The sequence below is a fragment of the Zootoca vivipara genome, chromosome 15 (genome assembly GCF_965207765.1).
Source record: "Zootoca vivipara chromosome 15, rZooViv2.hap1.1, whole genome shotgun sequence".
Lineage (NCBI taxonomy): Eukaryota > Metazoa > Chordata > Lepidosauria > Squamata > Lacertidae > Zootoca > Zootoca vivipara.
In genome coordinates, this window is record NC_142598.1 from 28,134,502 (window position 1) to 28,162,156 (window position 27,655).

Here is a 27,655-nt window from a genome sequence, read left to right on the forward strand (position 1 = left end):
TCTTTCAGACTCCATTCCTCAGATATACCCGCATCTCAAATTGCTATTTAAAGAGTAGTAGCATGTTGTTTTTAAAAGGGACCCAGGTGGCGCTGTGGGCTAAACCACTGAGCCTAGGGCTTGCCGATCAGAAGGTCGGCGGTTCGAATCCCTGCGACGGGGTGAGCTCCTATTGCTTGGTCCCAGCTCCTGCCAACCTAGCAGTTCGAAAGCACATCAAAATGCAAGTAGATAAATAGGAACCGCTACAGCGGGAAGGTAAACGGCGTTTCCATGTGCTGCTCTGGTTTGCCAGAAGCGGCTTTGTCATGCTGGCCACATGACCTGGAAGCTATACGCCGGCTCCCTCGGCCAATAATGCGAGATGAGCGCGCAACCCCAGAGTCGGTCATGACTGGACCTAATGGTCAGGGGTCCCTTTACCTTTACCTTTAGCATGTTGTTTTAAATATGTTGCATTTTTTGCAATTTAGCCTTGCATATAAACAACATAAGGCAACTAAACCTTGCTAGCAAACTTGCCCTCCCCTACACTGAAGCCGATGAACCTAGCAAGCAGTTATTATATGCTCAAATGCACACAAAAAAGCACATTCAATGTCTTATCCAGGAAGCATAAATCCACAACAATCCATCATTTTTAGAGCAGTGAAAATACTGTAGAGGTGTTTCCCCTGCTGTGATACGATCAGCAGTTTTTGTTGTGGCATTAAAACTTGTTCAACCTTGCCGGCGGAACTTCACTTCTATCCATTTGTGGCTGTGCACATTAGACTTTACTGTGACTGATATTTCCTAGGTCATAGCAGTGGTGGCCCACTTTCCAGGCAGGCTTGCCAAGTTCATTCATTGAGAGGGCAACATCTAGTGCAGGGCCCAGTGCACTTTGGTATACAGTGGAACCTTGGTTCTCAAACTTAATCCGTTCCGGAAGTCTGTTCAACTCCCGAAACTTTCAAAAACCAAGGCACGGCTTCCAATTGGCGCAGGCATCCCGGAAACAATAGCCAACAGCCACATGGAAGGTTCCGCTTCCAAAAAACGTTTGAAAACTGGAACACTTCCGGGTTTTCGGTGTTCAGGAGCCGATTTGTTTCAGCTAAGCCGTTCGGAAACCAAGGTTCCATTGTACAGTCAAACCTCAGTTGTCAAGTGTCTTGGAAGCTGAACAATTCGGAACCCAAACGCCAAAAACCACGGAAATAATTGCTTCCAATTTCGAACGTGCTTCGGAAGTCGAACGGCTTCCAACGCACATTTTTTCATTTTCCCCCCATTGACTTTGCAGCCAGCTCTTTCATCCTCGGTTTTCGGATGTCAAACGGTCTTCCGGAACAGATTAAGTTCAAAAACCAAGGTTCCACTGTATATGAAAGTGCATTGGAACAGTAGCATAGAACTTGAGAGGAAGGCAGGAATGAAGGCCTCTATACCATAACCAGCTCCAAAGGCAGCTCTACCTCTGACCTAAAGTACCATCATCTGTCAAGATTCACAGAAACCTTTCTTAAATAAATAAAAAGTTTGAGAATCTGAATGCAAAAATTCTGTCCTGGACCTTCTTTCTTAATGAGAAGAGCAAACTACCTTGACTCAGTCATTATCTCTTCAGCCCATGCTTAATTTCAGTTCTCTTTCCTTTTGGAAGTATGGTGGTGTGGTTCTTGGGGCGTTGGTGTTTTTTTTCCAGAATCTTGCTTGCAAGTCTGTTACCTAGAGAAGGAAATTCTGATTGGGTCTTTGCAGGTAAAATAGAGAAGATCAAGCCACCTCCATCCCCAACCGCTGAAGGTCCCCCCTCGCATTCCGACTCAGCATCAGACGAATCAGGAGGATCCCAAAGACCCAAGAACCTGATGCAGACTCTTATGGAAGATTATGAAAGTCACAAAACCAAGAGGCGGGAGAGGATGGATGAGAACAGCGTAAGCATATTCTGTTTCCTCCGCCCCAATGCCATTTATTTATTTTTTGCACGCAGTAGGTTTTTTTAAAAAAACTTTTCTAGTTTCTAAAACTTTTCTAGATCACCTTTCCAGAATTCAGCACGAGAAGGCAATGTACAGGGCCAGTTTCAGGCACACTTATTATGGGTTCCATTATGAAAAGGGTCTTTTTAAATGGTACCCTTCTGTTGAGAGCTTTTATAAAGGAAAAGCAGTGATAGCACGAATACCTGAAAAACTTGCCAAGGTTATTGGGCGTTGCTCTTAATCAAAGCCATATTTTGTGGCTGTAGGATCAGGTATGAATTTATTTGATCCCTTAACCACACCTTGCAGCATGTACAAAAGGAACCCTTTTCTTTCTCTCAGAAATGAGAAGTGACACTCCCCCCCCCCCACAGGGTCAGATACTTTTGTGCAGGACAGAAGGGGGTCCTAGCAGTAACAGTGTGTTCACTGTCCTCATGACTCCACTGTGGAGCTAAAATGCCATACTTAGATGCAGACGGATCCTCTCGCTTAGATGTTTCTGTGAAATCAGTGGGGCACTTGGGACCGAGGCACAGAGCTACGAGACCCTGCCGTGACCAACATAACTACAGCACAAATATTGTCTGTTTACCTCCTCCCAAACAACCCTCCTGTTTTATCATCACAGCTTGTACCACACCCAGTGTTAAGTTCAAGGCAAAATTCCATAGAGATGGCATTTTGCTTGAAAGCTGAAGTCGAAAACTGCAGCAGAGCCGTTGTTGACCGTAAAATGTGCTGCACGCAATCCGTACGTCTGTTCTTTGTACTCGAGCGGCAGTTCAACACTGGGGAGAGTTTTGCTGCATGTTCCTTGCCTTGTGCAATCGCTGGTGATTTTTTACTTGTAGGAAGTTGGCTTTTTATGTTGGCAGAATGACAGCGAATTTTCTGAACAGCGCCAACTGAAGTCTAGTGAGTACAAAATCAATAGCCGCCTGGCACAGGGAGCTTCACAAATGTGCTCCTCGTGGAGGTTAGTGGAACTGGTAGATCTAAATGCTTCATGAGAAGTAGATTTTGAGACGCACCTGAGAGCTGGGAGCTCATGTGCCAATGCATGTGTCTTCCTGGGCCATGCCCATCCCCCCAGACCTCCTGTTTATATGTTTATACGGCCGTTCATTCAGAAATAACAGTTGTGGCACAATTAGCAAGACCAAGTATATATTTAGCACCAACTGGATACAAAGCACTAACTGGACATTTGAAACACTTCCATAGCTAAAGGGAAGAGATCTCTTCCTTTCTCTGCCTGCCTTTTCTGGAGGAATCAGATAAAATGGCATATGGTGGCGATGATGATGATGATTACTACTGCTGCTGCTTCTGCTATTATTATTTCAAATAATGAATAGACTAAAATAATAAATTTAATTGTACCATAATTAATCACTTAGATTGCCAAAACGGTTAATGCAGTGGTGACTGACAAACAGCTTCCTTGTATTGTTTTTATTCTTAAATTGGCTACTATTTTGCTTGTCTAAGCAGGATTGTTTTTTAGGTTGGGTTTTTTTTTTGAGGGGTGGGGGTTGGTAACAATCCAGGCTGCAATCCTAAGCACCACTGAACTCAGGAGGATTTAGATCTGAGTAGACGTGAATAGAATTGCACTGTATAGCTAATTTAGCTGAACTGTGAGATAGATGCTAGTTCTCAGTTTAATTTGAACTCTCTCTGTCTTTTCTTTATGAACTAATGATGGTCTTTTCCTTTTCTGGCAGTACACCTGTAAATTACTGTCTAACAAGGTTACCTCTGAGGTACTTTTCAAGCACTTGCCTTTGCTTAACATCTTTTTTTATTTTTGCATGAGGATTTCAAACGCATGCTGCTGCAGTTTGCTTTCCATTGCTGTTTGCGTAACCACTGAAGTGATGGCTTGAAAGATGAAGGCCTTTGGTTTTTTCCAAAGTACCGTTCCACCACCACACCGAGCATTTTCACCCAACTGGGCCTTAAATTCCTTTTCTTTATTTCCCCCTTTTTTGGACTAGGCAATGAATTTGAACAAAATGTGTGATGGGAAGGGCAGCTGGTTCCCATGTCCCTAAACCAGGAATTAGGGACCTATGGCCCTCCAGATACTTGCACTCGAACTTCCATCAGTCCCAGCCAGGATGGCCAGTGGTCATGAATGATGGGAGTTGTAGTCCAGCAACCTCTGGAGGGCCACAGGTTTCCCATGTCTGCTGGAAACGATGATGGCAACTAGTACCTAGCCTCAGTTTTGGGATTCTGTTTACAGTGGGGCAAGAAGAACATTCCATATAGGACCACTTTCAAGATTCAGGTCACAATATTTGAATTATGACTATGGCTGCATTCATGTGGTGGTGTGATGTTCATCCTCATGACTTAATGTGAGGAGTAATCAAGAGTGATGCCCTCCATATGTTCTGAACTACAATTACTATCATTCCTGGCTATTTGATTGTCATACCGGCTGGGGCTATTGGAAGCTGTAGACCACAGCAACTGGAGGGCACTGCCTTGATTTCCCCAATTTAAAGCGGGGTGTGTGTGTCTGTAAACTGTGCACTAGATTTACAGCCCCATGTGTACCATTCAGTGAAGTAATTACAGTGGTGCCTCGCTAGACGAATTTAATTCGTTCCATGGGTCTTTTCTTATAACGAAAAATTGTCTAGCGAATCCCATAGGAATGCATTGAAATTTTATTGAAATTTTTTTTGCCCATAGGAACGCATTAATTGAATTTCAATGCATTCCTATGGGAAACCGCGATTCGCTAGACGAATTTTTCATAAAACGAATTCGTCTAGCGAGGCAACCTCCGCTCGAAAAATCCTTTCGTTAAGCGGAAATTCCGTTAAGCAGGGCATTCGTTAAGTGAGGCACCACTGTAAAGTGTTTTCGGCTCCAGTGCTGTCATTGCGATAGCACTTGAACTTGATCGCATTCCTATTGCGGTGTCGTGGCAATCACTGATGCTGCCATGCTAACGGTCGCATCACCAGGTCTGGTCCCCCTCTACTTTCAAAAGTTCTCAGCAGGAGTAGCAGCTCTTCAGTTCTGAAACAAAATTTTAAAAAAATCCTTCCAGTAGCACCTTAGAGACCAACTAAGTTTGTCATTGGTATGAGCTTTCGTGTGCATGCACACTTCTTCAGATACTTCTTCTGAAACTGAAATATTGCATTGCTAACTCATGAGTTTTTAAGATTGTGTAGGTCCATTTCCTCTCTGATCTACTATAAGAACTCTGGTAGGCTTCACATATATGTGGGCAACATAGCTGCCAAGTTATCCCTTTTTTAAAGGGATTTTCCCTTATGCTGAATAGGCTTCCTCGCGAGAAAAGGGAAAACTTGGCAGCTATGGTGGGCAAGGGAAAGGCAGAGGTCCGGCGGGGGGGGGGGGGAGCCTGAACTTTCCAGTGGAGTTTGGTGGAAAAGCTATAAGCCTCCCCCCAAACCTAAATTAGATGGATTAGGTTTGCCGCATTTCTTCAAATCAGAATCCCCTAAACCTCAGAAAAAGTATAATGACAAAAGACTTTTTAATTGGGCCTCAAATGTCAGATTCCATATTTTTATTTTTCATAACCTTTTGGACTGCTTTGCTTGGGTGGTGGGGGTATCAGTTTCGGTTTTTTCCACCACCAGGGTTCATCTGCATTGTCTCCGTATTGCCGCCAGGCAACAGACTTGAAAAAAACAACCTTCTGCAGTTTGTTTGAGCAATATTCTTCTGCTATCTCGTTCTTTCTTTACAGAAGCAAACTGCAGGGCACAGGACAAATATGAATTTATGGCCAGTAGTACCCTCTCATTTGTTCATTGAACAGGTTATGAGCAGCAGAGATCAAGAACAGAGGAAGCTGACGATATGGAGTCAGACCATCTCACACAGTATTGTCTACACCAGGCATCCCCAAACTCGGCCCTCCAGGTGTTTTGGGACTACAACTCCCACCATCCCTAGCTAACAGGACCAGTGGTCAGGGATAATGGGAATTGTAGTCCCAAAACATCTGGAGGGCCAAGTTGGGGGGTGCCTGGTCTACACTGACTGTCAGTGACTCTCTCAGGGTTTCCAACAGAGGTCTCTCACAGCCCTGCCTGGAGATGACAGGGCTTGAACCTGGGACTTCCTCCATGCAAAGCAGATATTCTGCAACAGAGCTATGACCCTCCCTCTCAGAAACATTTCTGCTTGCTGTTGAATTTGTAACTGTACCTTATAGTTTTTTGTATTATTTTTAGAGGTTATCACATATAGTAAACAGTGGTATTCGTTTGCTAAATGCAGCATTTTGAAAATGTAAAAAAAAAAAATGAGCACGATTCAGCCAGATGTAAGCACCATTGATTGTAATGGAGGATATTAAATGCATGCATTTACTTCTGAAATGAATGGGACTTCATTCATTGCTTAACTGTGGCTGGACTGCATTGCAACATATGTAGAAGGTAGCTCAGTTGCTAGAGCATGAGACTTTAAATCTCAGGGTTGTGGGTTTGAGCCCCATGTTGGGCAAAAGATTTGTGCGTTGCTGGGTGGGGGTTGGACTAGGTGACCATTGTGGTCCCTTCCAACTCAAAAATTCTATGATTAAGTCTTCTAGCCACAAGTTATAAATGTTACTAAAAGATGCATCTGAGTCTTCTTAAAAGGGCAGAACAATCTATGACAAAGCTTCCATTATTCAAGTGTAATTAGTTATACTCCTCCCAAACGGTTTTATTTTGACCGCTTCATGTATTATGCTCAAGGTTCACAACCTAAATGCCTTTAGGTGTGCCACAAGCACACCTGTTATGCTGGTCCCTTTGACTGAGAGCTGTGTTTGGCCGCAAATTCCTGTAAATGACACACTCAATGAGAAACCCAGGTTCACTTAGATATAATGAGCCAAAAAAGTTTGTTTTCCAAATCGTATGATTTCATAGCTTTCCCAGCTTAGCATTGCAAATTGTTTTTAGGGGGGGGGAAGCATTCCTCCACTTTAATTTTTTATTTTCCCTCCCCCCCCCACACACTGGGGGCAACACATCCCACACTGGGGGCAACACATCCCATGCATGCTTGTGCGATTTCAGCGAGATTTTTCCAGGTTTATTGCTTGACCAGAGATGATCACGCCACACGGGCAACCACCTTTTAAGATACTAACAGTGCAATCCTACAAATAGGTTAAGTTCCATTTTTAGGAACTGCAATCTTAAAAACCATTGTGGGTCTCCTGTTTTTAAAGAGCTGTTCTCAATACAATAAGCTGCCCTAGAGAACTTCCCTCACAGGAAATTCCCAAGAAAATGCCAGGGTGTTGTGTCTCAGGGGTATGTAACATTTATAACAAAGCTACATCCCTTGTTCTCGTTTTTACCTGTTTTCGTATTTTGGGATCCCGTGGGCTCCAGCCCTCATCCCAGGTCTTTTCTATTTTGTTGCTGGCTAAAGTGAGTGGCCTGATAATAGGAATGAGAGACTACCTGAGTTTAAAATGAAATTTCCAGAGACAAAAAGGCAAACGCCTGTTTCTAGCCAGCCAAGTTTTTAGACCACGACAGTACTTATCAATTTACATGGTGCTCTGAAGTGTTTAAAGGACTTTAGGTACTCACTCAGTAACCCTCACAACTACTCTGTGAAATAAGCTTCTCCCCGCCCCCCGTATTACAAATGGAACCAGGGCTGAGGATGAGGAAATAGTAGCTTGCCTAAGGCCTCCAAGTGATTTTGTGGGTCAAGAGAGATTCTAAGCCAGAACTTTCCAACTTCTTAGCACTCCTCACACACTAGCATGGCATTGCCAATCCCCTTACCCCCTCACTTCCTATGGGGCATCCCCATGACGCCATCATTCATTCGTACCCACTGGGTGCCAGGAGGCTGTGCCCCTGAAAATGGCAAATGGGGTTAAAGACCCACAAGCCAGTGAGGACCTATGGTACAAGCAGTTCCTTGCTGGGTGGTGGATTTTGGTCCCACCGACCATCATTTTTTTAGAGATATAACCTTTCCCTATCCCATACAAACAAATGGAGACGTGTTAAGAACTCCCACACACCCTGCAATTAAACATTGCCAGTCTACCCTTCCAATCCAAAACAAATGTCAAATACTTCATTTCTTGGCAGTAAAGTAGTATTTGGGCAGTACAATAGTTAAATATTCAAAAACAATAATTAACAGTCTCTTGCAGTATTCTTTTTTTTAATGGCCAACTCAAGTGAATTGGACCTCCCACTTTCCAACCCCAGCAGATATTGCACACCCATTGGCATGGATGAAACATAGTTGTACACAGAGAAAAAGTACCGCATCCCCCAAATAGCATGGAAGGTCAACTGCAAGTCAGCTTTAGCTTGCAGCAGAAGGACAATAGGTGCCCCTCTGCAAACAGCTCAGCTCTCCTCTAAAGTGTGTAGACGCAGTGCTTGCTTGCTTTTTTGTCCCAGCCTCACAAGTTCGTTTCGTGGTTTAAAAACAAAAGCAACTTTTGATCATCGGCAAAACATGGAGCATATGATTAAGACCTGATCGAGTATTTCCAAAAGGCTTTGTAAAGTCACAGGTGGAGCAGGGGAGAGAAAAGCCTTCTGCGGTTCTTAGTCCTGGGCTTTGATAATCTGCGGATGAAGTGCATTCATTGTATATAAGGCCACGGCAACTCTGGGTTCCTCTGTGAGCCTGACGCAGCCACAGCCCTGCCGTTAGGCAAAATGAGCTGCAGACCTCAGGCAACTTTTTTTTTTTTGAGTGTCAGGAAAGGGGAGCCAAATTTTAAGTTACTTAAATATATTATTATTGCCTTTTACAGCTGGGGAAGAGGGGCATTTGTTAGCTGTTCTGTCTCAGTTCTGCCAAAATAACTTGATACGGGATTGGTGGTGGGCGAGGGTGACATTTGCTGTTCCACCACAAGCAGCAAAATGCCTTGTTCCTGCCACTGCTTGTGTTGTTTCACAATAAGATTGCAATTCATCCCGATGTTGCTGTGCTCTTCCTTGCATGCTGGCTTTTCCATTGACATGCTTAAATTCAAACGTTTTAGCCTGTAGCTGTGCTGACATGCTTTTTTTTTATCCCAGGGAGTAAGAAATGCAGAATGCTGCAAGGTGGATATGTATTTCAAGTTAACCAAAACTCTATTGATGCAAACTTTTTAAGTGCACACAGAACTGTTCAGTGGCTGCCCTTTACAGGAGAATTTGAGATTGGTAACTGAATAAACTATTCTCTCTCACTCCCCCCCCCCTCAGGTCCTTGAGGCTACGAGAGTCAACCGCAGAAAGAGTGCCCTGGCGCTGCGGTGGGAAGCAGGCATTTATGCTAACCGAGAAGAAAATGAATAGTTCTCTTGGCAAAATAAAAGAGCAGTTAAAAACAAAACAAATGCAGAGACGAAGAAACCAAATAGAAGAACAAAGTTTTAATTTTTTTAAAAGGAAAGCTTCAGCATTTTAATCCGGTATTTATTACAAGCGTATCGATCTCTCTGCAACCCATGTTTAAACAGAAGCAATTCATATATGCATAGATATACGCACAAAACACGCAGAAAAGTTATACTAAGGAAAAGCACCTGCTACTTCCCCCCCCCCAATACACACAACAAAAAGAAAAGGGCCCTGAAGAAGCAACCTTGGTTCTGATATCATGGCCGTGTCAAGAAGTGGCGGCAGCAGCGACAACCCAAGAGGACACATTTCAGAGCGAGCAGAACGAACACGTGTTCCTTTCTGAATATTGTCTTCTTCCCAGCCTTGTATGTGGAACAGGAAGAGTTTGGCCTAGATAGTATTTCACCACAAGAGGGCACCTCACATGGAAACAAACAATTGTTCAAGCTGTTTGGGCTTGACAGCAGCTCTTCATCATCCCATGTGTAGCGTTGAGAAGAGGGCTGTTACTCTGATATATCCTAGACAGCCATAATATAGCAAGGTTTATTTTCATTTTTGCTGTTAACAAATAGGGGGGGGGATTTGGAAGGCTTTCTGTTAATTTAAAAGTTTTTTGTTTGTTTGTTTTTATTAGAAAACAACAAAAAACAAAGGCTGTTAACTTGCAAATGTGAATGTACAATCCCATACATTTAGCCATAAAATACGGTGTATTGTTTTTTGCTGTTTATTTTTGAAAGGGTTTTTGGGGGAGATGGCAGATTGTTCGCTTTTCTCTTAACTTATAATGGGGTGGTTTTTGTTGAAGATTTGCCATCGCCTTTTCCCTCCTCACATAATCAGTATGCTTAATAATGTTTCCTTTTAACAGTGCTGCACAATCCATAGGTAGCATAGAAGAGAGAAATGCCAAATAAGAATATCTTAGTTTTAGTGGGTCTATATGCTTGAAGTGAGCAGTTTGGCCTCCTCTTTGTTTCTCAGCGCTTACTGGCATTATCATCTGTGTTTAACATGAAAAGGACCATTGGAAGAAGAGTCGGGCTGAGTTGGAAAGATAAGGGGAGCATCTGAACCATTGAAAATATTTTTACTTAAGGCAATAACTGACACATCGAGTCGGAATGTTACAGAGAAGCAGGGGTCCCCAGACTTACCGCGCAGTGGGCCGGAGGGCGGGGGAGTGCGCACCCGTGCGCATGCGCACACGCACACGGGCGGGGGGGAAATCGCCGAAAATCGCTTGTGCGCATGCGTATGGGCCTCCCCCGACCCGGAAGTGCATCGGAAATGACCTCTTCTGGGTCGGGAGAGGCCCATATGCATGCGCAAAATGGATTTTCGGCGATTTTTTGCCCATTTTTCTGATCGTCGCCGCGCCGCGCGCCGTAAGAGCGGGCGGCGGCAGCGGGCGGCGGGGGTCGTCGCGGGCCGGATTGGGAGGCCGATTGGGCCGCATCCGGCCCGGGGGCCGTAGTTTGGGGACCCCTGCAGAGAAGGATATGAAAGAAAAATAATGGTATCTTTAACTATATTTATGCTACGTAAAGGTCTTAGTTAATAGAACGGGAAGGGCAGAAATGTTTTGCGTGACCAGGAAAATGAAAAGTTGGAGAAGGGAACGGAGAGAGTTGGGAAGAGAGGAGCCAGGGCCAAAGGACTATTTTTGCTGTTCAAACAGTGTTTTCAGAGCTAAAAGATAATATTGCAGCTTTAGTTTGAGTGTAGGGTGGGAATCGGTGACAAAGGAATATGGAGTGATTGTGAGTGTGTTTGCTTGTGTGTGTGTGAAGTAGAGCGGTGAAGACAAAGAAATGTGGGTGTAGAGATTATTTTCTCCAAAGCTGTTTGCCAGCTCTAGGGGTATAAACATGTGTTGTTGTTTTCTTTTATTAAAAGGGATATAAAAAGGCACTAAAACTGATGCAGTATTTGTTAATAACTAAGCTGAACTGACATGGTATTTGCATGAGTTAACATATCCAAAAGTATTGAACAGTTTTGTAATCTTGACATTTAGAAAAGAAATGCGGTATTTATTCTTATGCTTTGCCGTCTGGCGTAGTGTTAGAGGCTGCTGGTTTTCTCTTGTTGTGTTCAAGAAATGCAGTAGAATGTGTTTAGTGATGGAATCCCAAAAATTTCTGGACTAGAGCTTGTCACATTTTAGGCAACTCAAGAATGGTACATGCATCTTAACTAAAAATTACTTTTCATTGATTTGTAAGAGGAGGCAAAACAAAAAACCAGCCCTCCACAACTTTCTCTTCTGTTTCCATTTTATTTTATGTTTCATGTTATGAACAGGATCTTTGTATTCTGCTGTTTATACGAACAAGGAGATTTCATGTTGAAATACATTAATTTCCTCCTGGTAAATGTCTAAATATAAACTAGAGTAGTATGAACACAACAGCCTTGGCAAGGATTCTGTCCTGTGTGCAGAAACTAAAGTAGAAATATTTGGCTATACATAAACCAGCTGCTTGGATAACATCTGTACTGAATTCTGATGCAAACCTCCAAACCAAGCTCCTCGCGTATATAGAGGAGCCAGTCATAAAGAATTGAAAATAAGAGTTTTGTGTATGCAAGGGGAGCCTTCCCTGCCAATAGGAGAATCCAAATTCTGTGCATCGCAACACTCCTGGGTTACACACCAGGCTAGCTATCCCCTGCTTAGCTCATTAGAAAGCATGGTGGATCCTATGCCCTTTGCAGATTTTGCAATCAGAAAATATTTTACATAAATGATATTTATATTATTGGTTTGCACACTTTACTGATTACTTTTTTTAAAAAAATGAGAATTTGGGCCACAAACCAGCCAAAGTTAGTTGCTGTTGTCCTATAGATTTCCATAGGACTACGCATTTAGCTGTTGCTTATTTAAATCAGTGGAGGGTTTTGCTTTGTTTTTAGTGTTTAATTTTGGCTGGGTTGTACGATAGGTGTTTTCCGAGGCATAAATGCTGCACAGGAAAGAGGAATTCAGCTAATGGGATGAAAGGAAAAATGGGTATGTTGAAAGAGAGAGGGGGAGAGATGCAACACAGTGGATTCGAAAGCAGAAAGGGCCAGAGGCCAGAATTTAGAACTTACTTTCTTCCTTGCCTGCAAGGGCCACCCAACATTTTTCAATGTTTTCTGAACCTTTTAGCAGAAACTGCCTGTACAATCAAGTTGGGATTTATTTATTTTTTTACTCCAAATGACTGTGTCTTTCAAAAGTGAGGTTAAAAAAAAAGTTCTCAGGATTATGACAAAGCAGTTGGATTCTGTGCTGAAGATGTTTTTAAGCCAGCAGTGGGCAAAATGCTTTGAAAGATGGAGCGTGGAGAAGAAGGTGGGTGATCAGCTTACATTACACACAACCCTTGTTGAGAAATGGTGGTTTTCTTACAGGGGAGGTAAAGCCAAAGATAATACATTTGCTTGGAATGAGGTGCTTTCTCCTCCTTTACAAGGTTGTAGTCAACTCAAGGTGAAAGGGCAAGGAGTTGTTAAGGGAAAATTTCCTATTTTCTAGAAACAAAAATAAAAAAGCCACTTCAAAACATACGTTTCATTTGTCTCTACATATCTTGTTCCATTCCCCACCCACTCTGTGCTTTCCCCCCGGAAGCAAAAATCTGAGATGGGTATCGTGGCATCATGGGATAACTTTGCTAAAAGGAAAGAGAGGCTTGATTCGTTATGCTATTCCCGCAACACAGGTTTTTGATGGTTATTATTGTAAACTACTGACGAAGGACAGTTTCTTTTTCAGGAATTAGGGAACCTTAGCTACCATTTTCAGCAAATGCTTTGATAGTGGAGCAATGGACTCATCTCTTCATTATTCCCACCACCGCTCCATAATGTCTTTAAATATATGCCAGTACATGCAAATATATTCAAAAACAACAACAAATTCATGCAGAATAAGCTTTGCTTCCAGGCACATACAAAGAGTTAAGATTTATTATTTTTTTGAAGAAAATACTGAAAAAATTGAACTGGGCATTGACTAATAGTTAAGGATTACAATTTGTGATGATGTCCAGGATTCTGTTTCCCCCCTCTTAACTGCAGAGCAGTTTCCTCAGACCAGTTCTGACCATTTCACTCCCAGTCCAGAAGGATCCATTGCAGAATACCGTTGCAACTGCGTCGTTGCAAATAACCAACCACTCTTGTTGCAAAATAACGTGGCTTCTTGTATATGTTTAACCACTTGATTGCTGTACCTTGCTTCTGTTTTATAGTGACTGTGAGGCATACAATGCAAGTATACACTTATTTTCTCATTAAAACTTAAACTTGTCTTGTGTTTCTTATCTGAAAGCGAAGGGGGTTGTGGGGGTGGCGCATTGTTTGCAGTGCCCTTTGGATCGAGCGTTTGCCATGACTTTGGCTCGGTGTGGCCTGCTGGCAAGCAGCCCATAGGCCAGATTAGGCCTGCAGAACTTGTCTTCTCAGCCACCTTCCCCGTGACCCTGTCATGTTTCCATTGAGATGTAAAGATTTCGCCCCTCATTTTCAGCTGGAAAGGAAATCGGCTTGTTTGGAAAAGCTGGGAGGGAGGAATTCCTCACTTTATATACACAACATATGCTCCATGAACATATATATGGTTGGATGGTACCAACTTTTCTTACACAGCCAAACAACCCATTAAAATAAAGCCTCTAAGAATATAGACATTGGCTGCCCACGGGCTACTTGTGAATCTGCATGGAAAGGCAGTACCATGAAATCCTTGAGAGCAAACTGCTGTTTAGTCTTTCTCCACCTAGCCCTTGAAATAACCTGGAATTCTGGTGTGCACAGACAATTTTATTTAAAGTGGAATTAAGCCTTCAAATAACCACACAAACATGGGCATATTTTTCCCCATTGCAGAAGGTGGGTGAAGAAATGAGCACTAGACTTTCAGTGCATACCTGAGGTAGGCTAGAGGCAGGTTCGTGTTATGGGAAAGCAACAAAACCAATTTGCTTCCTCTTTGCACATTGTCCTGTCTGTGTTTGAGCAGTGGAGAGTCCTGCACCTCTCATGTAGGGAGGTGTGTGCTGCTCTTTTTTTGTCCCCATACATTCACCCACAGAGGAAGGCCTCATGCCAGCGGGTGGCGCTGTGGTCTAAACCACTGAACCTTTTGGGCTTGCCGATCAGAAGGTCAGCAGTTTGAATACGTGAGACGGGGTGAGCTCCCATTGTTCTGGCCCAGCTTCTGCCAACCTAGCAGTTCGAAAGCATGTCAGTGCAAGTAGATAAATAGGTACCACTGCAGTGGGAAGGTAAACGGTGTTTCCGTGCGCTCTGGTTTCCATCACAGTGTTTCATTGAGCCAGAAGCGATTTAGTCATGCTGGCCGCATGACCCGGAAAGCTCTCTGTGGACAAACACCAGCTCCCTTGGCCTGAAAGTGAGATTAGCACCGCAAACCCATAGTCGCCTTTGACTGGACTTAACCATCCAAGGGTCCTTTACCTTTTTACCTTTACCATGCCAGCAAAAGTAAATCATGCTGCTGGTCCATGAAAAGCTCTGGGATTGAAGTTAGTTGCGACTAACCTAGTCCCTTGGAGTTAGGCTGCAGTCCAAATGTACTTACTCTGGAGTAAGCTCCATTATGTCACATTGGACTTCTTCGGTATGCAAGTGTCTGTTTTTCACTTTAAGATTTGGGAGCATGGAAAGAGAAGGCCTAACTCTCCCTTCCTCTCTCACTTAACTGTGAAGCCAAGCCAAAAAGCTTTCATTTCTCGTTTCTAAGTGCCCATAACATCCCTGAGAGGGCAGCTTCTTTTGATGACCGATATACTGATGCAACAATAGGTCAAAAAAAAATATACAAATTTCCAATTGTATTGGGGAACTGCTCTTGTAGAAAACACAAGTTTGAATCGGGGATTTCAGATGGATGCATGCACTGTAATGCCACCTAGGGCACAATTTAACCAATTCTTCAATTGTACAATTGGTCTCATAGCATCAAGCCCCGACTGAAGCATCAGCTCCCTTCCTAAATTGTGTGGGGAAACCACTAATGTGCTAGATGTTTTATATCACCAATTCTTTTTATTATTATTATTATTATTATTATTATTATTATTATTATTATTATTTTGCGTTTCATCGGTGGTTAGCAGACAGTTTTTGAAAAACTAAAGCAATTAAGTGGTCAAAGTTTCTTGTGAGCCCATTGAGCTGCCCATTGAGTATCTGCATGAGTCACTGCGTCTTCCAGCCCTGTGTCTTCTCAAAGTCTGCTGGGCACTAATAATGCTAACTTGTCTGCTTTCACTGAGGTTGGAGCATTTATACAGGGACACAGCAGAATTAATCACCCCCTGCTTGTCTCTGCATGAGTCACTGTTCTCCTTCCAACTAGGAGTGACACATTGGGGGAAAATGGAAGACTCCTCTGGCATTAGGCCATTCTTCTACCACACCTTCTGCAAGCCAACCTCTCTAAGCACAAAGCATGCCTGTGATTCAGCATAACCCTATCAGAAGTTTGGGAAATGACAACATCCTGGCGCCTGCCCCATTTTCCTCTCAGCCAGTAAAGGTGCTTGTTCTCTGCACCTGTTTGACAGTTTCTGCTTGCAGAAATGGGCCTTTTTGCTGGCTTGAGTGATTACAGCTGGGAGTGTGGTCATGGGCCTCGGCCTCAGCTTGGCTGATGAGAACAAACCCAGCCTAGTGCAAATGGGATGATGTGCTACCGTCACTATGGAGAATCACGAGTGTAGGGGAAGCCCCACTAGCCATGTGAGAAACAGACCTGTGACCCAAACCTAGAGTGATAACCCCATGGGGGGCGTGTCCATTGCTCCTTAATTTAGCATCACCGGTCCTATTTTTTCTGCTGTATGTGGCTTTATTGTGTGATGGTTCCAAATTGGAGTCCAACAAGCTCCCTACCCAAGGAGAAGAAGAAGAAGAAGAATTTTTTTTTATTTCTACCCCACCCTCCCTAGTGAGAGCCGGGTTCAGGCAGCTGACATCAATAAAATTACAATAAAACGTAAAAGAAAGAAAAACAATTGATTAAAATGCAGATTAAAATACAATTTAGATTTAAAAATTGTTTTAAAATGCAGCCTCATTTTAACATGGCCCAAATCAAAACCCAAAGGCCAGGCAGAACAGCTCCATCCCGCAGGGCCCTAGTCTCATGGGAGAGAGCGTTCCACCAAGTTGGGGCCAATACTGAAAAGGCCCTGGCCCTAGTTGAGGCCAATCTAGCCACCTTATGGCTTGGGATCTCCAAAATATTGTTATTTGTGGACCTTAAGGTCCTCCGCGGGACATACCAGGAGAGGCGGTCCCGTAGGTACGAGGGTCCGAAGCCGCCTAGGGCTTTAAAGGTCAAAACCAGCACCTTAAGTCTGATCCTGTACTCCACCGGGAGCCAGTGCAGCTGGTAAAGCACTGGATGAATGTGATCCCACGGCTGGGACCCCGTAAGGAGCCTCACTGCGGCATTCTGCACCCACTGGAGTTTCTGGGTCAGCTTCAAGAAGGTGAGGAACTCCAGCAGCAACCTTAAGTGTGAGAAGGGCTCGGCAGTAGAGTATATTTCTTGCAGGTAAAAGGTCCTCCCAGATTCCTGGAATCTCCAAGTTGCCTTGGGCGAAATTCCTGCTTGAGACCTTGAAGTGCTGCTGCCAGTCAGAGCAGGCAGGATTGGGCTCAGGTGCGCAATTAGCCTGACCTTTTGAAAGCCACCTTCCTATGTGCCCAACAGCGGGGTTACAACTGCACAAGGAACATTCCTTCTCTTCACCTATAATACCTTGACCACAGACTCTTGCTTGCCAGCCTCTCCTTGCTGTTCTTGGAATCACCCCTCCCAGATGATAAAGCACCAGTCACCTCTGTTTGCTTTTAATCATCCTTCAGGTATGTTACAGCTCACTGTGATCCCTATATCTGGAAACAGTTTGGGAATTGCTGGTCTCCCAAGTATATATGCCGGGGCCTCCCTCTAGTCCCACGCCTTTGCCCTATTTGCAAAACCGAATGAGGTTGATTGGTAAAGGCGCTTCTCCGTTGTGCAATTTACTCACCCCAAGAGGTTCTTTCCCGTGTTTATGGAGCCAGGTTGGAGGGGTTGCTTCTAGGACAGACAAGATAAATGGGCTGAGAGCAGCAATTGATCATCAGACTGTGCAGCAAAGACAGCTATTGATCCAGAAAAGAAGAGAGGGAAAATAAGGGGCAGTGTTGTTTTCTTCTTCTTTTTAATGAGACAATTGATGTGCATGGAGGATGTTTGAGGGCTATTTTGCTACACAGTAGGTATGGAAGCACAGTTAACTCTTTGCTACGGAAAGCCCAAGGGATTGGGCTGTTTGATCCTTGCCAAAGTAGTTATTATGTAAGGATCTTAGAGGAGAGTGGCTATTTTGGAAGATGCACCCCTGTGTTCTGTCCAAATATTATTTTGCACTCCACAAGACTGTAGCAGAAACCAGGTGCCCTGCAAGGCTGATAGACAGGTGTCACCCAAATACCTGGTGCCGCTTGCAATTTTTTAAAAAATGTCATTTTTATTATAAATAAAACAACAAGCAATTTATTTTTATTTTTATTTTATTACCAAAATGGTTAAGAGTCAGCATGGGGAGGCCGAGAGAACACTGGGTTTCTTTCTGGAATGCAAGCCTGTCACTTCTACCACAAAACCAAACTCTCTCTTTTTAATACAGTTTTATTCAAGATTTACATAATTACAAACATAACAGAAGTCATAAACAATAAATAAATCCACATAAATCATAAAACTAAAAATACAACATTAATATCAATAACAATTTAGAATGGCATAGATTAAAAAAAAAATTTAAATATCCATTGGGGGGGAAACAACATGGGTGAAATATACATTTGGGTAGGTTTGCCTAAGCAAACAACAAACAAAAAACTTCAGGAGACATTGAAAACAACACAGCAAAGGAACCTGCCTAATATTAATTGATGTCTTGACAAATGCCAATATTCACTCCACCTTGTTCTCTCCCTGCCTCTCCCTCTTTCTAATTGTCCCTTTCACTTGCCTCTCAACTATGCTGGTACAAGCCTGCTTTGGGAACTATTAGAGAAAGGGTATCTGTTCCTGTCATTATCTATTTTTCCCATCCGTGTGTGTGTGTGTGTGTGTGTGTGTGTGTGTGTGTGTGTGTTTCCAAAGGGCTTGTAATCCTACCCTGTCACCCAGTACCCTCAAACATACACACAGTCCAGGAGCTACATTCTAGGGAAAGTGCCATGGTTGGGTGGTGTGTGTGACAGGACTTTGTTAGGGGGGGCAAAACTGACGTGCTTGGTCAGTTAGTTTTTCTATTGTTTTACTTGATCTAGGGAGGTGGAAGCTGGCCCCTGCCTACCCCCCCCCTTGACTACACCCATGACTTTTTGGCTGAAAAGAAACTGACCAAACTGCTTTCACTTCCCCTGAGAAGGGAAAATTCCCCAGGCAGGAGGACCATGTGACCTCATGAAGCCACACCAGGAAGAGTAAGAGAGTGTAGGCGGACTCCAAACAGAGAGAGAGAGAGAGAGAGAGAGAGAGAGAGAGAGAGAGAGAGAGAGAGAGAGAGAGAGAGAGAGGTGAGTGCTTGCCTGTGTGGACTGAGCTATCCTAAAAGCAGTCTCTGCCCTGACTCCTGAACAGCCCTCTGCCTCTGAAGCGAATATAAGGAGTCTTGCTTTCATAACCAAAACCAGAAACCCTGAACTGGCTCCCAGCCTTCTTTTTCTGCCCCAACCAAAGGGATCAACAAGCAGAAGCTTCCCGTGACCATGCTTGGTGGGATGGAGATGAGGACCTGGATTGAGCCTGTCGTTGCCGGGGCTCAGCTTGCAAGCTCTTTCTACGACACCGGGCTGCTGCTAGTGGTGAAGAACTACTACAACCACACCAACTCCTCGGCGCAAGCCAACGAGAATTCTCAGCAGAAAGCCATCTCCAACTTCTTCATTATCTACAAGCTTCTCGACGGCTTGACGCCGCTGCTGTCGGCTTACGGCCTGGCTAAGCTGGGCGACCTGAAGAGCAGGAAGATCTCCATCTGCGTGCCTCTCCTGGGCTATTTGCTCTCCCGGATCCTGCTGCTCCTCCTCATCCTGCGGATGTGGCCCATTGAGGTGATGTATGGGGCTGCTGTGTTGCACGGGCTGTCTGGAGGCTTCACCACATACTGGGCCAGCGTCATGGCTCTGGTGTCTAAGGGCTCCTCCGAGAGCAGGCGATCACTTCGCCTTATCATCGTCGAGCTCATCTACGGCATAGCTGGCTTCGTGGGGAGCATTGCTTCTGGGCACCTCTTTGTCAGCTTCCACCTCAGCTACCGCCACGGCGCAGTCCTGGTTTCTTGCAGCGTTGCCTTATACGCTTTCTGCCTCCTCTACAGCCTCTTTGTCCTCAGGGTCCCCAAGCCTGCAAGGTCTTGTCCTCTTGCTTCTGCAGAGCCAAACCATCCTGACATCAAGCTGGCTGAGGATGATGACGGAGAGCCTCACTTCCACGAGAGTTGCTCCTCTATGATACCTTCCAAGCTCATCATTGCCATGCTTTTTGTGGCTGCCATAATGTATGACTCAACTGTGGCGGGAGCCATGGATGTGCTGCCACTTTTTCTCTTGAAGGAGCCCCTGAGCTGGGGGCCGGTATATATTGGCTATGCCAACGCTGCTGGCTTTCTGATCTTTATCACCAGCTTCCTAGGAGTTTTTATGTTCTCCAGGGTTTTCAGAGACACCACCATGATTATGATGGGGATCGTGTCTTTCTCAGCCGGCATCCTCATCATGGCCTTTGTGCGATGGACGTACCTGTTTTACATTGGTGAGTAGAGCCATCCTAACTCAGTGGGTCTATTGCGCTTCTATTCTCATGTGGCTTACATGAGGTACCCAGGATCCTCTTTGGGCACCGACCCAAGCAAGTCAGATTCTGCATTGATAAAACCTCGAGTTCTGAGACTTTTATAAATTTTAGAGATTCACACAATAGTATATTGCACGCTTCTTCTAGGCTTGACAAAGGAGCTGTGCAGACCCTCAGAGCATCACCACCAGCTCATTGGCAGTCTTGCCCACCCATCCCTCTCGCTTTTGAGATTCCACCAGGCATTAGCCGTACAATTCCAAACATGCCTTTAGTAATCATGAGGGCTAGTAACTCTAAAGCTAAGGTTGCCATGATGCCAGATTCTGCATCCAGTTCTGTCCTGCATCGTGGGGAAGTGCAGCATTAACTGCCGTATGCAGCAGAATAAGGCGATAAAATATATATCCGTATTATTTATTAAATTTGTATACCGCCCTACCACCCGTAGATCTCAGGACAGTTCACAACACGGAAGTGTTTCCCAGTTCAGATTGCATGTTGGGGAGCAAACTCCGGATTTTTGCCGACATTGAGCAAAAAGTAATAAGAATATAAAAGAATATAATGGGAAAGTGAAGAGAGAAAGAGTACAGGTTGCAATCATTTGATGCATGCAGGAAGTTGTGATGTAGCGCAGGTGACAGGCTGCACTGATAATGGGCATCGCCAGCCTTGGTGGCAAAAAAAATATCCTTGCTTGTTGTGTCTCTCTCTGAAGATCTCAGAGCAAAACATGTGGGTGTAGCTAAGCCAAACCTGTTTCCAAAGGGTATCACATAGCAACCACAAACCATGCACTCTCGTTCTGGTATTCCGCACTACGTTGGCAGAAAGCTATTAATACCTTCCTCAGAAACGTTGCTCAATGCTAAAAGGCACTTCCTTGTCCTTCCCGTTCCAGTTCAACCTGTATTGTTCCATTTTTGCACATGTGCTGGGACTATGTATAGCTGCTTTTCCTGACCTGGTGCTTTCCAGCTGTTTTGAACGACAACTCGCATTACCCCTGACTACTACCAGTCATGCTTGCTCAAGCTGGTGGGAGCATTAATCCAAACATCTGGAGGGTGCCAGCTGTTTGCCGGACTGCAGTCAACAATAGGCTATTGTTCCAAATGCGGGAAGCAGAGCAGAGTTAGAAGACATTTCCTGGTAGAAAGTTTATGTTTGCAAGATTCCCAGAGCGCTTACCTGACGGAAAAGATCTTACAGCACAATCTTCTGCATGATCTCAGGGACATGGGTTTGAGCCCCACGTTGGGCAAAAGATTCCTGCATTGCAGGGGGTTGGACTAGATGACCCTTGTGGTCCCTTCCAACTTTACAATTCCAAGATTCAGCCCTAGGGGTCATTAAGCTTCTAGCTTGTGCTTTTTAAGCTTTAGCTAGTACACTACTTCAATCGCTAGGCACTGGAAGTTTTGTCTGATGATTACATGAACCCTCTCCATTCCATTCTCTTCTGCTCCAGCCCGTGGTGTGATGCTGTTTGCCCTCATTCCCTTGCCGACCATCAGATCTTTGCTGTCGAAACACATAGAAGGAACTTCCTATGGTAAGTTGCTGCTTTGAACATCTTCGCATTGTTAGTTTAAATGCAAAAAATGAATAAATACTTATTTCATTCGGAATAAGGCTATGAAGATAGACACATTTCTATCATTTTGTGTAGTGGATCTAAGAAGGATAGATTCCCTCGCCTCTATCTTTCAACTATCATCATCGCACATGACATGGGTGATCAATAGATTAACCTAATGGTGCAGGCATCTAACTTAGAACAGACTGAATTAATGGTCTCTCAGCAAGCTGCCTGATGGTAAGGTAAAAGGTAAAGGACCCCTGACCATTAGGTCCAGTCGTGACCGACTCTGGGGTTGCGCGCTCATCTCGCATTATTGGCCGAGGGAGCCGGCGTATAGCTTCCAGGTCATGTGGCCAGCATGACAAAGCCGCTTCTGGCAAACCAGAGCAGCACATGGAAACACCGTTTACCTTCCCGCTATAGCGGTTCCTATTTATCTACTTGCATTTTGACGTGCTTTCGAACTGCTAGGTTGGCAGGAGCTGGGACCGAACAACGGGAGCTCACCCCGTCACAGGGATTCGAACCGCCGACCTTCTGATCAGCAAGCCCTAGGCTCAGTGGTTTAACCACAGCGCCACCTGGGTCCCATCTGCCTGATGGTACTAGATGCTAAAGCCAGGCTTGGTTCCTTTAAAAAAATGGTTTTATTAAAGATTTTCTTGGGTTACAAAATCCATTTCCTGCTGCCCAACACAGAGTCTCTCCCCTCCCCTAATAAGGGTGCCACAGGGTTCTGTCTTGGGCCCAGTCTTAATCAACATCTTTATCAATGCCTTGGATGATGGGCTTGAGGGCATCCTGAGCAAGTTTGCAGATGACACCAAATTGGGAGGGGTGGCTAATACCCCAGAGGACAGGATCATACTTCAAAATGACCTTAACAGATTAGACAACTGGGCCAAAGCAAACAAGATGAATTTTAACAGAGAGAAATGTAAAGTACTACACTTCGGCAAAAAATAATAATGAAAGGCACAAATACAGGATGGGAGACTGTAACAGCCAGAGTCTGGCTTGAGAGCAGTACATGTGAAAAGGATCTAGGAGTCTTCGTAGACCACAAACTTGACATGAGTCAACAGTGTGACGCAGCAGCTAAAAAAGCCAATGCAATTCTGGGCTGCATCAATAGGAGTATAGTATCTAGATCAAGGGAAGTAATAGTACCACTATCTGGTCAGACCTCACCTGGAATACTGTGTCCAGTTCTGGGCACCACAGTTCAAGAAGGATACTGAGAAGCTGGAACGTGTCAAGAGGAGGGCATCCAAAACGGTCAAAGGCCTGGAAACAATGCCTTATGAGGAACGGCTTAGGGAGCTGGGTATGTTTAGCCTGGAGAAGAGAAGGTTAAGGGGTGATATGATAGCCATGTTCAAATATATGAAAGGATGTCATATGGAGGAGGGAGAAATATTGTTTTCTGCTGCTCCAGAGAAGCGGACATGGAGCAATGGATCAAGCTACAAGAAAGAAGATTCCACCTAAACATTAGGAAGAACTTCCTGACAGTAAGAGCTGTTTGACAGTGGAATTTGCTGCCAAGGAGTGTGGTGGAGTCTCCTTCTTTGGAGGTCTTTAAGCGGAGGCTTGACAGCCTTCTGTCAGGAATGCTTTGATGGTGTTTCCTGCTTGGCAGGGGGTTGGACTGGATGGCCCTTGTGGTCTCTTCCAACTCTATGATTCTAAGTAGCACTACGTACTAGCAAATGTATTGCTACAGAAGTTGGGTGCCATCTCCACTCTCTCCTAAACAATAGCAAGATCCCAGAGGGTTCCAGGCACTCACCCCAGGTCTATGTTCCTTTGGAGAATTAAGAATTAAGACATGGTGGAGACTGTCGTAGCTTTATATATATATATATATATATATAATGACCTGTTCACCTATTTACACCTTCAATCTGCATGGATGGGTTCCAGGTCTTACAGCATGGTCATTTCAAGAGGAGCATGCCCCCCACAGCAGTGCAGCCAGCCTGCCCAAGATGGATCCCAGTCTCTTCTCTCTCTCTTCTTCCCAGAACACCTTGTTCAAAAATTCTCTTTTCCTGCCACCTCAAACAAACAGCCTTGGCAACACCTGTCTCTCCAGGCCAAAGGATTCCTCTCAGGTGGTCCATCGACCCCTTTTTATCATGATAAGAGATTTGCTGTTTGCTAGGCCAGCCAGGCTGGTTTGCATAATCCAGCCCAGGGATTCCTTGTCTGGCACAGTTCTGCAGCTTCTACTTTCATCTATACCCCAATTAATTAAAATTCTACCATTTATCAATTTTTAGGATTTAAGCCCCCCCCCAAAACCCTATAACGGTACTGTGCCCAGGTTTCTTTTACAGTCACTTCTTTTTGGGCTGCAATAAATTCTGGGCTCCCATCTGCTGCCAGGTAGCAGAAATAAGCTGTTTATTATTTATCAGCTCACTTTTCAGAAGCCAAAAGAGATGCGATTTTAAAAAGCCCTTAATTACTCAGGGGCTCTTTAGCTCACTTTCAGCGTGATATAGCTCCACCTTGGCCACCTTTTAAAAATTTAGAAAGCTCGGAAAGTGATGAATAAAAAGCAACACTGTTTAACGTAGTATTTGAGTGTTATTTCATTGTTATTTCATTGTGTTCCACTCCCACTCTTGTTTCTAGGAAAGGTGTTTGTCTTGCTGCAGCTTTCACTGGTGATCACCGGTGTTGTGACATCAACTGTCTATAACAAGATCTACCAAAACACCTTGGAGTGGTTCAGCGGGTTCTGCTTCCTGTTGTCATGTGGTATAGGATGCCTGAGCCTCATCCCTATCAGGTAAGCAAGGCAAATCTGAGAGCCTGCTATTCTGAGAGCCTGCTATTCTGCTATTCTGAGAGCCTGCCCTTTCAAGAGGATCATTTCTGTATCTGTGTGTGGCTCATAATAACTATTTTATTTGATCAGGGGTTTTATTGAACTTTTAGCTCCTGTTTATTATTCTAGGTCTACTTTGTGTTTCTGTGTGTAATTGGTATCTTTCGGTTGGCTTGCTGTTTTCAAAACAATTAGTTTTGCCTGTTTTAGAAGTGATTAGTTCTCTTTTATAATATTTTATTTTTTTATTTTTTACATATAGAGAGTTACATTTGTTACTCAACAATTATATTCCAATTCAACAAAACTAGTGACTCGCCGCTCACCCAACATCCATGTTCATAACCCAAATTGCATACAATTGTGTTTTAAGTTTCTGTTTTATCGAATTTCATCCTCTCGAACATGTTTCTTAATACGTCCTGCTATTTTCTTACATTTCAAACCCTGCTGTGCCCTTCGTGTATGGGAAATAACTTTTTATAAAGACTAGAAAAGGTTTCCAGTCTTCTTTGAAATATTCTTTTATCAGAAGTGATATTGAGAGGGGCACACACAGTATAAGACTGTTGTGATTGGCTCCCAGCACGTTTCTGAGCACAATTCAAAGTGTTGGTGCTGGCCTTTAAAGCCCCAGCCTTGGCCCCTTATACCTAAAGGGGCGTCTCCACCCCCATCATTCTGGCAGAGGGCCTTCTCAGTGGTGGCACCCACCCTGTAGAACGCCCTCCCATCAGATGTCAAGGAGTTAAGTAACTATACAGCCATTAGAAGACATGTGAAGGCAGCCCTATATGGGGAAGCTTTTAATATTTGATGTTTTATTATGTTTTTCTATTTGTTGGAAGCCACCCAGAGTGGCTGGGGTGACCCAGTCAGATGGGTGTGGTATTATTATTATTATTATTATTATTATTATTATTAGCAGTAGTAGTAGCATGTTGCTTTCCCAAACACCTTTGTGAGTTCTAGAAGGTGGTAATGGCTGGGCAAATTGCCAAATTGCGAGCATTTCCCCTGTATAGCTGGCTACTCTTGAAATTTGGCAGACTCTCCATCAACCTGTGTCCCTTGGTTCTCAAATTTAATCCGTTCCAGAAGTGTGTTCAACTTCCAAAACCATTTGAAAATCAAGGCGCCGCTTCCGATTGGCTGCAGGAGCTTCCTGCACTCAAGCGGAAGCCACGTCGGACGTTCAGTTTCCAAAAAACGTCTGCAAACCGGAACACCTACTTCCGGGTTTGCGGTGTTTGGGAGCCGATTTGTTGGGCAACTGAGCCGTTTGAGAACCAAGGTACCACCGTACAGTTTTGCAAGGAAGTCCACAAAAGTGAAAAGCTTTTTTCAAAGCATGGGTTGCATGGCTAACCTAGAAGTCATGCCGTAGCAGTGGAGTTCCTACACTGGCAAAGGGTTGCACTGACTAGACGATCTATTGATCCCACACACATTTATTTATTTGCAGCCGGCCTATGCATGTGTGACCTCTTGGAGGCGATTCTTGCTCATGCACACAGCTAAGGCAACCGGCTGCATACAAGGTGTTACTTCTCAATCTGCCAGCAGATGGAGACACCTGCTACCCTTTTCTCAGCCACCTTTGCCAAGTTAAACTCATCCTCCACAGCAGACTCTTGTGAGCTGGAGAGCATTATCCACACATATAAGGGAAAGGTTTGCAGAAGTACCAAAATAAAAAATGCTGAGGGTTGTTAGGTAGTCCAGTTCCTTTCACAAAGCTACAATCCCTGGGGAGAGGGGTTGATTTGAACCACTCTGGGAACTGTAGCTCTGTGAGAATCGAGGTTACCTGAAAACTCTCAGCACCCTTAACAAACTACAGCAAAAGTATCATCCTAGTGCTTTAAATGTATAATGTGAGTGTGACCTTGTTGCAGGTCCCACTTCTCCCTAATACTTTCTATTTTATAAGCCATCTGGTCACTGATTATGCTACTTTGGTTTGGGGCAATAATTTTTAAAAACATATGACTTCCAAACAGAAAAACTGTACATTTCAAACCTGTTCTTAGGATTAAGAACAGGCACACTTACCCCTTTGATTTTTACACATTAATTCCTGTGTTTTGCTTCTTTCTCTCTCCGCTGCAGTATTATAGCATGGAAGCAAAAGGCAACATCTGGTTCACTTGAGATTTTAACGGACTGAGAGCAGAAGGAAGCGGCCGTACCTATTTCAGAAGCGGACATACAAATCAAGAGCATGACTTGAGGGGCCCAGCAGTTGGGCTGCTTGAAAGATGGCCTGCGTCTTGCAATTACCTGCACGGAGAGAGATGTTCAGTATCTACTGACTGGTCTCCGTAGCGTTTCAAGGGGGTGGTACTGCAAGTTAAAATCAAGATGCAACAAGCGAGACAATTGGCACCTAGAGAGGTGGCATTGTCTCTGTAGCATGGTTCTCCTTCCACCCAAAAAGGTTGCCGTCGCTAATGCCAATTCCCTCGTCCGCATCACTCCAGCTCTGAAAGCAAATGTTCTCCCCTCCCTAAGCAACAAGGGTCTTGCTACCCTCTTTCTAGAGCAGAACATGCCACACTAGAGGCCTTCAAACAGAAGCGGGACAGAAGCTGCACTAGCTCTCGATTGCCCGCGTTGAGCAATTGGGTTAGACTATATGGCTTCCAATGACCCCTTCCAGCTCTATTCATCTATCTCACTGAAGTCGCAGTAGCATTTGAGATCCAGCTCTGAGGTCCTTCTGGCAGTTCCCTCATGGCCAGAAGTGAAGTTCCCAGGCAGAGGGGTTTCTCAGCAGTGGCGCCCTCCCTGTGGAACACCCTCTTGTCAGATGTCAAGGAGATAAAGAACTGCACAACTTTTAGAAGAATATGAAGGGAAGTTTTTTTCAAAATGTTTGATGTTTTATTACGTTTTTATATTTTGATGGAAGATGCCCAGAGTGGCTGGGGCCACCCGGTCAGATGGGTGGGGTATAAATAATAAAACTGTTGTTGTTAGCTTTCA

General features: G+C 44.2%; 2 protein-coding genes across 15 annotated transcripts in view; both read left to right on the forward strand.

Moving 5' to 3' along the window:
• Positions 1 to 13,661, forward strand: part of PALM2AKAP2 (PALM2 and AKAP2 fusion) — a 228,989-nt gene extending 215,328 nt beyond the window's left edge. For 7 of the 13 annotated variants that reach the window (XM_035097032.3, XM_035097035.3, XM_035097040.3 and 4 more), the window contains 3 exons: positions 1,747 to 1,925; positions 3,704 to 3,742; positions 9,212 to 10,073. In XM_035097032.3, coding sequence (XP_034952923.3) covers positions 1,747 to 1,925; positions 3,704 to 3,742; positions 9,212 to 9,304 — 311 coding nt within the window. In that variant the 3' untranslated portion in view covers positions 9,305 to 10,073. Of the gene's footprint in view, positions 1 to 1,746; positions 1,926 to 3,703; positions 3,743 to 9,211 lie in introns of all 13 variants that reach the window. The other 6 variants (XM_035097033.3, XM_088658379.1, XM_088658380.1 and 3 more) reach the window with 2 other exon arrangements.
• Positions 13,662 to 17,824: 4,163 nt separating this feature from the next.
• On the forward strand, positions 17,825 to 27,655 carry SLC46A2 (solute carrier family 46 member 2). 2 transcript variants are annotated; one of them, XR_015947174.1, is made up of 5 exons: positions 18,891 to 20,198; positions 21,715 to 21,798; positions 24,472 to 24,628; positions 26,780 to 26,933; positions 27,238 to 27,377. XR_015947174.1 is itself a non-coding variant. In XM_035141250.3 (4 exons), the coding sequence occupies exons 1-4, from the start codon at positions 19,154 to 19,156 to the stop codon at positions 26,835 to 26,837; spliced, it is 1,344 nt and encodes a 447-aa protein (XP_034997141.3). In that variant the 5' UTR covers positions 17,825 to 19,153; the 3' UTR covers positions 26,838 to 27,655. The 2 variants fall into 2 exon arrangements, 1 of the variants encoding a protein (XP_034997141.3); XM_035141250.3 differs by having other exon boundaries at positions 17,825 to 20,198; positions 26,780 to 27,655.

Bases quoted from the DNA above. Each gene is read 5' to 3' on its own strand.
- SLC46A2 (XM_035141250.3), top strand. From the start codon at position 19,154: ATGCTTGGTGGGATGGAGATGAGGACCTGGATTGAGCCTGTCGTTGCC. The intron at 20,199-21,714 runs GTGAGTAGAGCC...CTTCTGCTCCAG, and splicing joins GACGTACCTGTTTTACATTG to CCCGTGGTGTGATGCTGTTT. The intron at 24,629-26,779 runs GTAAGCAAGGCA...TCTCCGCTGCAG, and splicing joins CTGAGCCTCATCCCTATCAG to TATTATAGCATGGAAGCAAA.